This window comes from Syngnathoides biaculeatus, chromosome 6 (assembly GCF_019802595.1).
Source record: "Syngnathoides biaculeatus isolate LvHL_M chromosome 6, ASM1980259v1, whole genome shotgun sequence".
Classification (NCBI taxonomy): Eukaryota; Metazoa; Chordata; class Actinopteri; order Syngnathiformes; family Syngnathidae; genus Syngnathoides; species Syngnathoides biaculeatus.
The window spans coordinates 15,731,338-15,747,690 of NC_084645.1; the positions used below are offsets into that span (position 1 = coordinate 15,731,338).

At 41.9% G+C, this 16,353-nt stretch overlaps 2 protein-coding genes across 2 annotated transcripts; one reads left to right on the forward strand and one right to left on the reverse strand.

The window, feature by feature from the left end:
* Positions 1–591: 591 nt before the first annotated feature.
* Positions 592–3,365, forward strand: tmem17 (transmembrane protein 17). Its single transcript, XM_061822374.1, has 5 exons — positions 592–941; positions 1,093–1,196; positions 2,618–2,731; positions 2,861–3,004; positions 3,119–3,365. Exons 1-5 carry the CDS (start codon positions 833–835, stop codon positions 3,194–3,196), a joined length of 549 nt encoding a protein of 182 aa, XP_061678358.1. The 5' UTR covers positions 592–832; the 3' UTR covers positions 3,197–3,365.
* A 49-nt stretch (positions 3,366–3,414) lies between these two features.
* On the reverse strand, positions 3,415–15,310 carry agbl2 (AGBL carboxypeptidase 2). The gene is made up of 23 exons (XM_061822373.1): positions 15,224–15,310; positions 14,393–14,572; positions 13,855–13,984; positions 13,397–13,564; positions 13,187–13,294; positions 12,161–12,311; positions 11,843–12,092; positions 10,624–11,025; positions 9,945–10,087; positions 9,436–9,595; positions 9,219–9,345; positions 9,042–9,142; positions 8,620–8,723; positions 8,371–8,449; positions 8,163–8,252; positions 7,934–8,020; positions 7,609–7,707; positions 5,422–5,521; positions 4,910–5,260; positions 4,812–4,842; positions 4,552–4,748; positions 4,135–4,270; positions 3,415–3,786 (listed from the first exon to the last, which is right to left on the reverse strand). The coding sequence occupies exons 3-23, from the start codon at positions 13,964–13,966 to the stop codon at positions 3,693–3,695; spliced, it is 3,090 nt and encodes a 1,029-aa protein (XP_061678357.1). The 5' UTR covers positions 13,967–13,984; positions 14,393–14,572; positions 15,224–15,310; the 3' UTR covers positions 3,415–3,692.
* Positions 15,311–16,353: the final 1,043 nt, after the last annotated feature.

Genomic DNA, 16,353 nt, shown 5'->3' on the forward strand with positions numbered 1-16,353 from the left:
CTTGGCCAATAAAGCTGATTCTGGATATTTGAGACTTTACACTCCTCTACCTTTGTTGAGGATATCCCAGAGATATTCAATAGGGTTTGTGTCTGGGGACAGGCTAGGCCAGTCCATCACCTTTACCCTCAGCCTTTTTAGCAAGGCGAGGTGTGTTTGGGATCATAACCCTGTTGGAATACTGCCCTGGGGCTTCTTATAGCCTTTTATGTACAACAACTGAACAACGAATAGCATGAATGTGCACGTAATTGATGACCATTATAATTTCATTACCACAAATTCTTCAGTTTGCGGGGATATGTCATTAATAAGCACTTTCAGACCCTTTTTGCTGCTTTTATTTACATACAGTTGGATGTAGGCTATGGCAGGAGGGCTGATTTCAAAATAGTTCGCCTTGCTCCTCTTTGCTTATTTATTATCATTTCTATTCACTCCTCTTTCCTTTCCTCAGATTTACAGTCAATTGTAACGAGTTTAAATATTATCATCTTAAAGGGTTTTTTTTTTTAAATGTATTTATTTTACTTTTTGTCTTGACCTTTGAAGGCCAAGGTAAGTGACAGTTGAACACGTTTTCCCACTCGTGATCTTTTGGGTCTACATTACGCTGACCCGGTGAATGTGCCAGTATAAATTCATTTATTTCACATCTGGATGCATCGGGAGAATGCTGAGCCAAAACAACCAAACGACTCCTGAGCAGAAGGCTGTCGTGGCCTGGTAGCCATGGCGACGAGAGCACAGCGTTTGCTGTCGGCGAACAGGAAGAGGAGTGTCGTTTTCTCCTGTTTTGTTGTTGTTATCTTTAGCATTCCCGCTGCACACCATGGAGATTCCGGCCACTATCCGAAAACGTTTGGAAGATTTTTCTCGTAATGTGTTTGTGGAGCAGGGTCAGGCTCCCTCGAAGGAGCGCTACACGTCACCGGCACACGGTAACGAACTTTGTTTCAGCTGCCTGCCAGCTAGCATGGCTAACAACGGGAATGTTGGTTGTGAGGGGAAAACTCGCGATTTCCACGCAGCTTGATGCCCCACAATGTTGTGATATAACTCGCCTCTTTTTGCGTCCGCTTTATTTTTCAGACAGACGCGTTTTGTCCAGTCTGCCCCTCCAGATGTCTCTGTTCTTCAACATGTGCTTCTTCCCCCTGTGGTGGATCAGCGAGCTCATCATGCTGCACCTCAAAGTACGAACCAGCTTTTGGACATCAAGTGTGGTGTCTCAGTATCAAAGTGTATTCGCCCATTAGCATTAGCAAAGGAAATATTTTTGATCAATGCAATTAAAAAAAAATTACCAATATCATATGTCGACTAGTTTTGACAATTGCACTCTGTCATTGTGTCACAAATTGCGTGGGTTAATGTGCCAATTAAGAAGGCTCAAACGTTCAGGCAGTTATGTTCCTATGAACACATTTGAAAACTTTTTTTAAATGTATTGTAAACTTAAGGGAATGAAAAACGTCAGCAAGATGTGTGCTTTTAAAAGTAGGTCTTCTTTTCCTTTTGGCTTGTCCCATTAGGGGTTGCCGCAGCACATCATCTTTTTCCATGTCTTGACAGTTGTTTTCCCTGGTGGCACAGTCAGTGTGCTGCTTGTATTGAAGGAGTCCATGTGTGAATTTTGCTTTGTTGAAATCCCCAAGCTACCCCCCTCCCCCAAGTTTGTCTGCTTGGTCAGCCAGCGTCGACAGTGCAGCATTCGTGTTATCTTATGGGGGGATGTAAACAACGGCAAGTATGAATAAAGTGAACTCGCACGGCAAGTAGAGTGACTTGCAGTTCAAGAACACCAACTCCAAGGGTGTGGTGCAATGTGTGTTGAGCTCGATGACATCAGCACACCGTTTTCCCTGGATGTAGAAACATTTTCCACTGTCTTGTTTTCCCCAATACCTTTGTGTCCCAGCCCTCTCAGTGAGGTTGTAAACCGAGCAAGCAGTACGGTGCCATTGGAGATGCGCTCACAAAGCCAAGGCTTCATGAAGCACAGGGTGGCAGAACATGCAAAGCCTTTCCTGCTCTTTGTGAGGAGATAAAGCTCATTAATTTTCTTGGGTAGAGAGCGTAAACTTCTGAGGTGAACCAACAAAGTGGAGTTCAAAATCTTTGCCGTCCAGAGATTAAATTGCACTTTGACACGGTTTCCCCTGTGGTGCCGTCTCCACGTTCATGTGCCATTAAGTTCACTCACTCCCCTATTGGCTAAAAAAATGTTTGCGGATTTGTGAAAGTTGTCAAAAGAAGATTTTGAGTTAGTAATGTAATGTTTTGCAAGTCTTCCTTGGGATAAGGAAGTCACGTAATGTCTCCGAATACGAATGAATAAGACAAAACAAGGACGATACTAAAAGTGTAGTAGAGTGCCGTAGAAATATTGAAGTGCATCATTCTGTCAGCCCACTCGTGTTTTTCATGAGCCTTTGAGTCTAACACAAAGCATGTCTTCACTTCATTGATCTTGGATCAGTCATCTCAAAGAAAACATATCTGTAGGAATGCACCAAATTATGTCTCAAGCAACCGCATTGAATAATTCCTGAAAGTGTGATAAATAACCACAAGGGTTTGTTCATTGCACCTTTTTTTCTTTCTTTTTTACTAGTATTCTGCTTTGCCTGACTACTATAAATTTATCCTTGTGACTGTCCTCATCCTGATGACTGTGATTGAGGCCATCAGACTTTATCTCGGCTATGTGGGCAACCTGGGGGAAAAGGTAGGGCATCCCTTACAATAAAATATATTTTGAGAAGTGATCCAAAACCACTCGCACAAATTGAGAACATTTCCTTTAATGAGCCCAAGGTAGCAAACAAATTTTGATTGCATTTTGTCTTTGTGGAAGATTGCAGAGTTGGCTGGTTTTTGGCTGCTGAGTATCTTGCTGCAGTTGCCACAAATCCTCTTTCAGCTTTTCAATGAAGCCATTCTCGTCCAACCCTTGGAGAGAGGCATTCATATCGTTCTAGCGCTTTTCATCCTCACGCAAGTAAGCCGTTTCTTTTTGTCATGGAACATCCGTACTTCGGTCATCTGCAGTTTTGCAAATGGGTGGATTGCATTCAAGTTACATGAGTAAAATCCTTTTTCTTGAATCCCTCAGGCTGTTGCTGGTTTTGTGGCTCTCCGGGACTTGGTCAGGCATACAGAGAGTCAGTTTCATCTTCGCCAGTTTGACTGACTTCACACATCAGAGCACCTCATACTGCTGAGACTCAGCCTCAATATCATATTTTGTTTTTATAAAATGTACAAATTTCATATATGAAGAGAAAACATTTATTTTTTTATTTTGTTGACATTTCATGGGATTGCACTATTGATGTTTTTAAATAAAAACTTGGAACTTATGTATGCATTTTAAAATGTTTATTTAATGTTATTTTATATTTTATCCAGAACAACCTTATTATCCCATCATTAATCAATTTACTCATTTAATATGTTAAAAGCTATCATATATCATGACGGCAGCATCAGTGAGACCTTGTCACCTAGATGCTTTCACATGTTCATTCGAATAGGTTCCAATCGCTGGCCAGAACGTCTTTAATTCCAACCCGGTACAGTCAGGTGACGCTGGTTGGAATAGTTTTGTGGTGACCGGCCTCTCTGGAGCGGTACCAGATCTTCTCTTCCAGGTTCGGGGGTCTGATATCTTAGGCTGACCGTGACACTCACCTATGGGGCCATCCTGTGGATGTGGAGGACTTTGCTACAGGGGGTAAAACAACTTTTGGTGCTTTGTCTTCAAAAGCTGAATCGCTCAGTCTGAGGAAAAAGGATAAACGTGCAAATGTTTCTTATTATCTTAACATGTTATTCAAGTGGAGCCACAACATTCAGAAAGGATGTACAACTTAACACCCATCCCAAATATATATATATATATTTGCCTCAGTTATAACACAGACCATCATGGGATCATTTTGTGGAACTTAAGCCCAGACAGTATCTAAATCATTTAAAGAGATCTCAATCATTTAAAGGGGTTTGTAAATTAGCCATGCAGTCAGTAAACAAGTCTTTATCTTTAAAAGATGGAATGTGTAAGAAGGTGTGAATCACTTTTGGTAAAGCACACATCCATTTATTAAGCCATCCGTAGGAAAGTTTTACCTGTGTCCTTGCAGGTCTGTGTACCTTAGTACAGGCACAAAGAAATTGGGGTGGGGAATGGACTTTCTCTGACAGATTTCTGAGATGAGATCTCGCCGGTTAAGCTCTCGAAATGGTAGATGTTTGAGCAATCCAACTAAATAACATACAAAATCAGAGTAACCAATCGTTTATCAGCCAAAACCATGGTATTTTGCAGAAACACACGACATGAACTTAGAGTACATGACAATTCACACATTTTGATTTGCTTATTCTATACCACAACACACTTAACCACAATTACAATCAAATTTCCAAGTTAAAAGCTTAGTGATAGCGTCTATCATTGTATTGGATTTCATTAAACTGTAGCTGTACTTCACAATTGCGCCCAATGAGTATAATTTAATCATTATGTCAATATTAAAGACCGACCTTCATTAAAATCCACTTCCTGTCTCTCATCTCGCCATTTGGTGTTTGGTATGTCTGCAAGTACAGTGGAGAGATCCTGGTGGACGTAGTAACGATTTGGCATCATTGAGGAATTTCTGTCTCTGTTATTATCATCGGGGGTGATGGTGGACGGCAGGTGCCTCGTGGGAACAATATCAAACATGGGGCGATGAAGACTGAGAAAAAAAAAAAGGCATTTGTGATGCTGACTGACAAATCATTGATGGTCCAAGTTTTACCTGTCAGATGTTCCATTGAAGGGTGATAGTCCTAAAAGAGTGATACAAATTGAAACATTTGGAACTTCAAATCGTTGAGGATGCGCCATTGCACTCACGAGCGACACAATGCTGCTGCTGCTGCTGTTGATGATGATGATGATGATGATGATGATGATGGGGCCGATGAGGATGGTGTTGCTGCAGCTGCTGCTGCTGAAGATGGTGATTATGAAGCTGGGGTTGATGATGGTGATGACGATAATAATGCGGCTCCTGAAGATAATGTTGCGGCTGCTGATAATGATTTTGCTGTGGATGATGATGGTACTGATGATGATGATGATGATGAAGCTGCTCCAGCTGTTGCTGGGCTGGGTGCAAGAATCTTGGAGGTCGCTGAAGGAGAGCGCTGAGGTGCAGCAGCTTTGATGAATATCTCCACTGCACTCTGTCTCTTTGTTGGTCCACTGGAGGGAAACATCAACACATACACAAATAAAACATCAGACATTCCAACACATCTTCATGGCTTACATTTGCAATGCACCCAAACAGTGGTAGCCAAAAGCCAGATTCAGTTAAAAAAAAAAAAAAAAAAACATTAATTTAATTCTTCTGCAATCTGCACCTCTGTGAGGTGAAATGGCCGCATAAGCGTTGAGGTTTGCGCATGCGCTCTTCTTGCGATGCATGTCCGCTTCTGCCCTCACGTCTTCTGGACAAGCACCCTAAAACAGAACACAGGGGAACATTTACAATTTAATATTCATTTGAAAGAAAAAATTCATAACATCCATCCATTTTCTGAGCCACTTATCCTCACAAGGGTCGTGGGAGTGCTGGAGACGAATCCAGCTATCTCTGGCCAGTAGGCAGGGTACACCCTGACCTGGTTACCAGGCAATCGCAGCACATTCATAACACAAACCCCAATTCCACTGAAGTTGGTACGGAAATAAAAATACAATGATCGGATTTTGGAGGCATCAAAAGGAGCCCTTATAAGAAATTTAAAGAGAGGCAGCAACCATTGATGGTTGGTTGTTGCTGTTGAAGTACCCCCATCCACAACATTACTCCTGCCCTTGTTCCTCAACTGTCAGATGTCAAAGGTGGAGAACTTTGAGGAGCATGTATATTCAATCTGGCCCTAGCCAGTGAGTGTGTTTTGCACACTGAACCGGCATCTGTGATGCCCATGCGACAGGTTAATTGCTCACCTGTGAAGGCACCACGAATGCTGACAGCGACATGTGCTGGCAACCAAGGAAAATCTTGTTCATGGATGTCCCGACTTATTTCAAGCCACATCCAGCACGTGTTACAAAATCTTGGCTTCATAGTAAAAGAGTGCAAGTACTTAACTGGCCTGTCAACAGTCCACATGTCACCTATTGAAAATCTATGGCGCGGTATGAAATGCAAACTAGCAAAGACCTCGGACAGTTGAGCAAATGAAGATGTACGTCAACCAAGAATTGGAAATAATTCCACCTAGTAAGCTTCAACGATAAGTGTCCTCTGTTCCCAATTGCTGACTGTTATTAAAAGGAAAGGTGATACAACACAATGGTAAATAAGTGTTTATCGCAGCTTTTTTAGAACCTAGTGAATTTTTGCCCCCAAAAATAGGATTTAGGACTAAATTTCTTATATCTTTGTAGCATATTGATTGAATACTTCCCAACTCCATTAGAACCGGGTAGTGTTTCCTTGACTTAGGAGTGCACGAACTCCAAGTTCTGTTTATTTATTTATTTATTTATTGCTTTGTGCTGTGAGTTAAAACATAATGGATGGCTCAAAGTAGTCATGGGGCAGTGGACCCAGGAGTCCAAATCGGGAAGATATCCAAATGAGATGGTTCAGTAAGTGTGAATCAAGATAATTTTGCCAAATCTTTATGTCATCACTAGACTACCTAACCTCACTAGATAACCTTTTGAAACATTTCGACATAGCAGAAATAGTAGGATGTGGACGTTAGGTAGAATTTTAAAAAATAGGTGATAATCTGGTTTTAGGTCAAATGTCGATTTTGGGGGGCGGAGAAAATCACTGGTTTAACTTAAGGAAAAAAATAGAGAAGGGCAGATACAGTTCACTTTTTATTTTTTCTTAGCAGATGTGCATTTATTTTATGTCTTGAATAAGAACAACAACACCTGGTGTAGGAGGCAGATCTACAGCAGGGTGAATTAAAATGGGTACGGGAACTTGTTGGGCAATTGTTTCATTTAAGATGAGTAAAAACTGACATTGGGCTGCATTTTTGTAGACAGCACATCTGCAGCAGGGTGCAAATACCAATGGATCCTGATTTTGTGCAAGGCTCGCTGAGAGTTTGCCAATCTGGTTGCCCAGTCTGCACCAAACTGGGCATGCTGGCACAGTGTGGGTTGACCTGGAGATGTGCGTGGCGGAGTGACAATTTCATGGTGGAAACCATGGTATAACCCTACACCTGCTCAGACCGTGTCTTAACTGGTACAGGCTAGACTGCTGCTCTAATGGAATTTTGGTGGACTTGATCACAGAGCGGGGCAGACTGATATTGAGCTCTGCAGACATTATTTGGTTATCACTAGTGCATTGTGTATTTAAAAAGGGTACCCACTCACATTGTCGGTTGCAACATTGTGTCCAGACCAATGACAATGATCCACTCATTGAGCGCCTACCTTGTCAGATTTACACCATTCAAGAAATTAGAGCCCACAGAGTTTAAGTTGAAAGTTAATTGATTTACCAGTTAAACCATTTGGGGAAATTGTGTTAAAGGTGTTTCCAAGATGACAGTGATGAAGTTCATTACCTTGAGAGGTTCAAAGCCTTGCCAAAGGGTCACATGACTGATCACTGCATGGTCAGTGTTTGCTGTGGGGATCACGCTTTTCCTGGCAGGAATATTTACCTTGATAGGCAAAGGGTTGATAGAATTCAATTATCAGCAGTAGTCATGGGAATTCCATTCATATGCCTTTATATGATGTACAGTATTCCACATCCAAGATTCAAGATGTTTATTTGTCGTATGCAGAGTAAAAAGTGTTATGGAGTCTGAATAATATGCCGGAGGGTCTTCCAGTCCTGTGTAGTACAGTTCTCACAGCATACTGTGATAATCTGACATGTCGTACCTTCCATTTTCTCCTGTGTCTTCGAAGTGGACTTCCTTGGATGCTCTCTTTTTGTGCATTCTCAATCTCATGGGGAAAGTCAGGCTCCTGCAAAGATCATTTCGGTCACGTTGAAGCTGTTATGCAGAACCATTCAAAGGTTTTGCTCATGCTGTGTCAAGGTGTGTCCAAATATTTGACATTATACAGTTATTTGCACAATAGATCAATGACTGTAGTTTTGTCTTACAACTTGTTGAACTTGTACAGGTTGTATCCTGCTTTTCAGCCTGTTTCTTTCTTTGCGAGTCATTTTCTTCTTATTCTTGACCGGAGATTTCTTTGGAGAGGAAGAGCAGATATTTTAGTTTTTTAGTTTATCCAAAGCCGCTTAGAATTACAAACCCCCAAAAAATTCTTTTCTAGAAACACTTCTCTGCGCTAGACGATTATTATACCTCTGCATGTTCACTTTGTTGCTGTGCGAGCAAATGTAATGGAAGTCCATCAGAATCTGAACTATTGGAACCACTTGTGCTGGGGGGAGAAAAAAGTCACATTCAGGCTGATTTTAATTACACATCAATCACAGTATAATGTCCGAAATTATTGGCATGACGATCAGGATAATCGGGACACACACAAACAATATACTTAACAAATAATGTACAAAGTCCATTGCAACTCAGTATATAAGATTATATTACCCAGATTCCAAATCAAAGACAGAGAAGTCGGTATCCAATTCTTTGCCCAGTTCTCTGACTTCATCTCTCAACAGGGTTGCGAGCTCTTTCAGACAATAAGTCACCTGCAGCAACATCATGAAAATAATTAAAGTATTTAAGTGAGATGCAGGAGGCCCCATAGCTCAGTGGTTAGAGTACTGGTTTGGTAAACCAGGGGTTGCGGGTTCGTATCCCACTGGGGGCCTCTACTCCCTGAGAAGGGTTGCGTCAAGAAGGGCATCCGGCGTAAAAATTGTGCCAAACATATATGTGCGTTCATCTGAGATGACACGCTGTGGCGACCCCGAAAGGGACAAGCCGAAAGAAGAAGAAGAAGATTTAAGTGAGATGCATGTGTCCAGGTCAACTTAGTCGTAATGACCTGTGCGCTGTTCTCCTACCTTCGTCGGATCAGGATCGCAGTAGTCAAGTAAGGTGTCACAAAAGCAAAAGCCCAGGGACTTCAGGTCTTGAGTGGAAAAATGCGTTCCTTTCCGATCACCTGATGAAAAGTCATATTCGAGACACAAACTCAAAACATACACATAAAATATCACATTCAGAAGGTGTAAACCAACCCAGAGTGGAACCTCCAAAGGTGACCTCCATAGTGTAGCTGTTTTTTATCCCAAGTCTCCACATGGCGACTCGTCCGGTTCCCTCTTTGCTTTTCTGCACCTGGAATTTACAGCTCTTGAAGGAGAACTACGGAAACAGGTTGCAGGGGAGTTGTGACCAGCAGCTTGAAACCTTACTGACCATAACACAACACGGCATTTTTGTGAAATTTCATACCTTGTTTCTGACATTCTTGCTCAGCATCAAAGGGAAAACTCTTTCTTGCAGCTTTGGTGAATCATCGTCTCGGTTGTTGCAACCGTACATGAACACGTTGTTTTTACGGTTGTGGCCATGAAAATCACAGTACAGAACTACGTCGGTCTGCTTCATCAGTCTAAGGAATGGAGACAATAACTATCCTCAGTTTTATGTTGATGCTTTGTCAATCAAACTCATATCGAGTATTTAAAGAGAGCATACAAATACTGTTGAAGCCCTACATAAAATCTGATTTATATATACCAAATACTCGGGGGGCTGGAGGCTATCCTTTTGACTTCAGGTAACTCCAAATACGCGCCAATTGTAGGCAGATAAAAACAAACAACCATGCACAACGTCACCGAGGAGGAACTAATCCCACGCTGCCGACACGCAAGTCAGTGAACTACTACGTCATTAGTGACTTGATGAAAATTATTATTACACGATAGAATACGAAAAGATACACAAACACTGCTCACTTTTCCACCATGTTTCGGGTGTGCCACACACATGGAAAAGAATCCCTGAGCATGGTCTTGTAATTCCTGTTGAGGTCCCTGCCTGCCAGAGAGCAGCGGTAATTGCCGACCACCACGCCGTCTGGGTTCAGCATCGGCACCACCTGCAGCATAACATGGAGAAGGGAAATTGTTGGAAAAATGTCTGACATCAAGCACACAAACCACACGTGTAAGTCACACAACACAAAAAAGCAACATGTGCTACAACTACTACTCTGTATTAAATAATAAAACTCATTAGAATTAAAGAGGCGGCACGGTAGATCAGCTGGTAAAGCGTTGGCCCCACAGTTCTGAGGACCCGGGTTCAATCCTGGCCCCGCCTGCGTGGAGTTTGCATGTTCGCCTCGTGCCTCCATGGGTTTTCTCTGGGCACTCCGGTTTGCTCCCACAGCCCAAAAACCATGCAACGTGAATTGGGCTCTCTAAATTGCCCCTAAGTGTGATTCTGAGTACTGAGTACGTTTGTCTCTATGTGCCCTGCGATTGGCTGGCAACCAGTTCAGGGTGAACCCCCCCCTCCTGCCCGTTGACAGCTGGGATAGGCTCCAGCACTCCCATGACACTCGTGAGGATAAACGGCAAAGAAAATGGATGGATGGATGGATGGATGGAATTAAAGATAAAGGGTTCTCACCTTAAAAACAAAAGTGTCCCGCAAAAGTTGAGCATCATCAGAGTTCCCGAGCAGGAAGTCCAGGAATCCCTCCATCAACCAGGACGCATTGGTTTCTCCTGGGTGTACTCGGGCCGTGACCACAACGGCTCTCTTGGTTTTGCCCTCTTCCTCTTTGTCATCAGCCTGTGACGTTATGGTCAGAACATAGACAGCGTTGCCAGCCAGGCTGTGGCACAGCACCCGCACTTTGCAGTACGACACCACTGCTGGGTCGGACGAAATGTGCCGAAGATAGCGCTGTAGGTCTGAATAGGTGTAGGGGTAGCAGTGGGCGATGTAGCAGGTGTCAGATTCATATGGAAAATGGAGAGTCCAAGTGAGGGAGTACTGAGTCTTGGACTCCGGGGTATCCTTTGCATTCTGAATTGAGACACACATGGAGCTCTGTGAGACATCTATCCATCCATTGAGGCATGCATACATAATTACACCACTCGATGAAGGAAGTGGATGAGCATGGGCAAACTCGTCAATGACAGAAACAGACAACTATTCACACTGATGACAAATGAGAACCGAATCCTTGCTGTGTTTTGATATCCCAAACGTCATTTTGGCCCCCATGCGGTGTTTATAAATTTTCACTGGAGTAAACAAAAGATGACAAATGTCTGATAAGATAAAGATAAGCAAAAATACACACTGAATGTATTCATGTTCAGCTGTAGACAATCGAGCTCAGTTCAACAACATAGGTTGGTGTCGTAAATAGGAAGAATAATTCTTGAAAAATTCTTGTAACGTTGGTCGAAAACCACGAACAAACAACATGTACCTACCAAGTCTTGCTTTGATTCTGAACATTTGAAGAAAGGTTTAAAGTTGTGACTGGAAAAGTAAGAGTGGATTCAAAAATACCAAGGGCATTTCGCAAATATTGTAGTATTAAGTTCGACCCTATGGAAAGTTACTCAAAAACCAGTTGAAAGACCACTGGCATACTGCAGTATAGAACGCTATCTCTGATTGGATGGCAAACTGCATTAGAGTTGGTCTATTATGTTGAGTATAACCTCGATTTCCATTGCGACACATCTGCTAATACATTGCGTATGATTATTTTCAACATCACTCCCATGACCATGTTTCCCAAAGGTAACATAACACATTTGACCGTTGTTTGAAATCCGTACGGTCACAAATGTAACAATTATTGAAGTTCTCTCAAGCCACCAACCTGACTTCGGCAGTACACGATGTTGGAGCCAGAACGTTTCCACCCAACGGCGTTCTCCTTCGCAGCCCTCTCAGAGTAGAGCAGAGGCTTCATGCCCTGGGAGTAAAGGCTGCGGCGCTTCATCAAGTTGACAATAGTGAAGCGGTAGGTCACTCCGGCCTTCATGTTCCTGACTCTGAAGTAAAACCACTGCGTGTGCTTGCTGGTGTACATGTCAGTCTGGAGGGTGAGCTCGTAGTCATAAGGACCCCTGCGCCGTAGACAGTAGCATAGATTAAGCTGAGCGATGGGCAGAAATGATGAAATTCAGAAACTCACACTTGCACTGCCTTCTGAAGGTTTCCACTCTCAAATCGCGATTCAAACTCCAGCGAGAGGTCTGTCGGGTTGACATCAGCAGAACACGTGCTCGCCACAGACACCCGTGAGCCTCCCACACGAGAGCATGTGAAGTAGGGACACTTGTTGCCTTAAGAACAATGAGAAACAAAATACATCAGGAATTCAAAAACACATTTTTTATCAAATACATTTGTCATGCATATGTCAAGTCAGTATGCACTCGTTTTGTTAAAGTTATATTTTTGTTCCCAACCTCGATCCGTGAATCAGTACCAGTTTGTTACTCGGCTGAATAGAAAGAATGACCAGTACATATAATTTCTGTCGTATTGTATTTCACATGTCAAATATGTTTTGGTTTGGAAATTCTTCTTTTTTGGAAGATGTGTGTTTGGGTTCTACGGCAGTCCAACTATTCCATGTACACCAGCAAGTCAACTTCGGAATGGTTTCAAACAGGGGTGACTGTTCATTGAAAATCCTTCTGAGTTCCTCCGGCAGACCTGGTACAGACGGAGTGAGAATATTGTTGCGTCTGGCACTCTTGCCTTTTTATCCAGCATCTTCATGTCCCTTCTAGAATTGGATGGAGTTCTCACAAAAGCTCACCTGGTGCAACCACAGATTTGAAGGGCCTCCCTCGCTTGTCTATGCTTTCCCTTTAGCTTTTGGACTGGTTGACATTTTTTCAGGTTTATGTTGTAGGGTATAGATAATGCTCAATTTGTGTTCCAGAGGGTGGTGTGAGCCAATCTTCACCTTTTTACGTCCAACCAAATAAGAGCTATGGCTGTGTTGTCGTTCATCACTTTCATTTATACATTTGGCAGACAGATTCTCAAGTTCTTCAGCAAGGCATCTTCGTACAACGGACAACAAACAAAGCTTCCAAAATGAGTCGTTGACTGGCTGAGTCTCAGTTCCACACACATTCCAACACCGAGTATTGTATAATTCATACAAATGGGTTTAGTGTACATTAATGTTTGTATACAAAGTTACCCTGGTCAATGCAATATACAACATGTCTGCTCTCCTCCCCAAGCGGAAAGTGGATCTTCTCATGACCAGTTGGGTGATAGAAAGGTTCAGGCTTTGGAGGTTGCCATTCTATGATACAGAAACAGAGTATGAAGATGGAATTAAAGAATCCTTAGGGACTGTTCAGGGATAATCAAATGTCAATGTTCTAAATTGTAGATGTCACATTACCAATGTGATGGATTGCATGGCTGACAACCTCACACTCTACTGGCCAACGGGGGCAGGAGATAGATGGGAACTGAACCAGATCCAGTGGTGCTCGAAGACTGAAAACCGGGCGCCCTCCATCAAAGTCCACGCGCAGCTGCCTGGTTCGTAGGGTCTGACTTATCGATACTAAGGAGGCACACAAATTATTCATTTCATTTTAGTTTTCAAGGTTCTTGTGCCTTCCGTACTGCAGTATGTGGATAGGATAAATTTCTCATTTACCCTGTCAATTAGTTCAGCTTGAAAAAACAAAACTGGTTTGCTCATTCGAGAGTTCACGATGCTCAATAGGACTACACTTATTTTATATCTCACTTACAAAGGAGCCTATTTCATTAACAATGATTAGCCATTGGGCTTGATTGAAACCATTCAGGGTACTTGCAAAATAAATCATGTATATGAAAACAGCTTACATTGCCTTTTCCCTGCAACATCCTCTTTGTCCTCCTCCCTGTTGGAGTCATTGGTGTCCGATTTGTCCAATTGGTAGGAGTTCCACCAATTCCTGATCACAGGGCCGGCCATGGCTGTTGTTTCCCCTGCCTAATTATTGGCAAAATGACAAGTGTTTACTTAGCAGCATGTTCATAATTGTTGCTTTAGTTATTTTAATACTCTGCAGCGCGATGAAATGTGTTTTGTTGCTTTATTTAGCTACATGGAAAAGGCAAAACACTAAAATAGCTCAAATGTAGCAAGCGGGGTAGTTGCATCAAAAACATTCCACGCTCACAGGTATTCATTGTGACGATTGCATAGTGAGTCAAGCATTCAATTAAACAACGTGTGCTGAAGCTGAGCAGGGTCACACATTTCTAGTTAAAATGTTGACCTTTTCCACATGCACACACATGCACACGCACACACAAAAAAGTATCAATAACATTACTTAGCTGAACATCAGTTCAGCAAAAATGGGAATGTGATGTGCTGGAAGATGGTAGCACTTACTAATAGGAGCAGATGTCATCGCCACGATGCACATACCCCCTTGGTGGCATGTTTGCGGAATATCTGGGGATGCCTATGATATATTGAGATTAGTATCTTCAACTCATTGCTTTTTTTTTCCCCATTCCGCCCATTAATGGTTTATCTTAGTTGTCCTCTTTCTTTTCAGTTCCTATGTCCCTGAATGGAGAACATTCATAACAAGAAATATAATCAAAACAGCTACATTAACAGTGCTTTTAAGAAAGTAGAAACACGAAGAATAGCTGTACTACATTTGCACTCTACTTAAATAGTAAAAGCCCATTATGATAGACACACAGGCAATGATGCAGCAATGATGTCATACTATCTATATTTTGTCAATATAAATATTTCAAAGCACTTCCCACAGTGTCCAATAAGATGGAGCTGATGTCATTCCCTATGCTGCTTGAATTGAAGACATTCATTTCCACTGCATCATACCAAAAGCTGAACTTAGCTGCACCGCTGCAAACTGCATCCACAAGCATATTTTTCATTTCCTCTCTTGCAGGGTTAATCAAAACGGCACAATATATTTTTTAAAAGCGGGATGGTAGCTCTAGTGAGAGTGCGCACATGGGACCCTTACATGTAATCAAATTACCAAAGAACTCGCACAAAGTAACGGTGTGATTAGTTTCAGTCATCTTCGAGGATCCGGCTGTAAATTTAGATACATAAAACAATTGGATATTTAACACAAGCATGACGAGAAATAACAGGACATCGATCGTCTACGTCCTCATTTTGCTCATTAGCCGTGCCTAAGGTATGTAATTATATTTTGGATTCATGATGACTTACCTGTCTTTTTGTAGGATCTCAGTCCGAGCGTCCCAAACAAAAAAAGGTCTCACTTCGTCGTGTAACAAAGATGTTGCCTAGCAACCGATAGGGCGCACAAGCAGCCATGCGCGAAACTGCCTCTCGAGCTGCCTAAAGCACACTCGAAAGTTCAAATTGACCCAAAAATGCTCACTGTTCATTCTGAGAATGACAATATGTTCGTTTAGTTCAAATAACGTTCCTGCAGGCTTACTATCCAACGGTGAGGGCTTAGAGCTAAACGAAATGATGACTCAAAGGTGCTTTAAGATCGCACATTAAGAGAAAAAGGAGCGGTCATGATGGCCAACTAAAATTCACATAGTTCATCTAGTCATAGAAAATGTATAATAATTAGAATTTCGTGGAAGCGGATTGATGAAATCCAGCACAACATTAAACCCTTTTACCACGGAGGGGGCTATGAATCCACCCGTCTACCCGGCTCAACACACTAGAATTTCATCTTGTTAGACTGAACAAACGCATCTCATGTTATGTACCATTATCTTTTGAATGTTAGACAGAGCAGGCATGTCATTTGACTGAATGAAAAAAGACTGAAAAATAGCCGGGGGTCTGCAAGGGGCTGAAAGCATGATCAAAGGATGATCACCAATTTTAAAGTGCAAGTTTTATAAATTGTATTATGAATGATATATATCTAGTGCACCTATAAATAAATGCTATTCTGTTTTCAAAATGTAGACAATATGTTCATTAGTTTGGTGCATACCTTTACCCTAAAAAATTACAAATTCAACTAAGTAAACTACTAGAAGTGAAACTAAATTTAATTCAGATTTGCGTCATGGCATGCAAGCATGCTTTCATAGAGTGTATATCGTATCCATTCAAAAAAAGGTAATTCGTTTTTGTAAATGATTGTAACATTAATTTGGTAATTATTAACATCATGTTTTGTTATCAGAAAACAATGTGCACATTTTTACAAGTAATTGCTTCTGAACTCTCACCTTGCGTCTTGAGCAACCACATTAAGCCTGTGAGCATCTCCTTTGACCACTGTGCACAACATCAGATCAATGTCATCCAATGAAGCTACAAGGCTCATTCAAATATTCAGATTACAGCTTTTACATTCCCAT

Coding starts and splice junctions, on each gene's coding strand:
- tmem17 (XM_061822374.1), top strand. CDS start 833: ATGGAGATTCCGGCCACTATCCGAAAACGTTTGGAAGATTTTTCTCGT. Junction 1,197..2,617: donor TCATCATGCTGCACCTCAAA/GTACGAACCAGC, acceptor CTTTTTTACTAG/TATTCTGCTTTGCCTGACTA. Junction 3,005..3,118: donor CGCTTTTCATCCTCACGCAA/GTAAGCCGTTTC, acceptor TGAATCCCTCAG/GCTGTTGCTGGTTTTGTGGC.
- agbl2 (XM_061822373.1), bottom strand. CDS start 13,966: ATGGCCGGCCCTGTGATCAGGAATTGGTGGAACTCCTACCAATTGGAC. Junction 8,021..8,162: donor CTGTACAAGTTCAACAAGTT/GTAAGACAAAAC, acceptor TGATCTTTGCAG/GAGCCTGACTTTCCCCATGA. Junction 4,271..4,551: donor GGAAGTGGATTTTAATGAAG/GTCGGTCTTTAA, acceptor TATGTTATTTAG/TTGGATTGCTCAAACATCTA.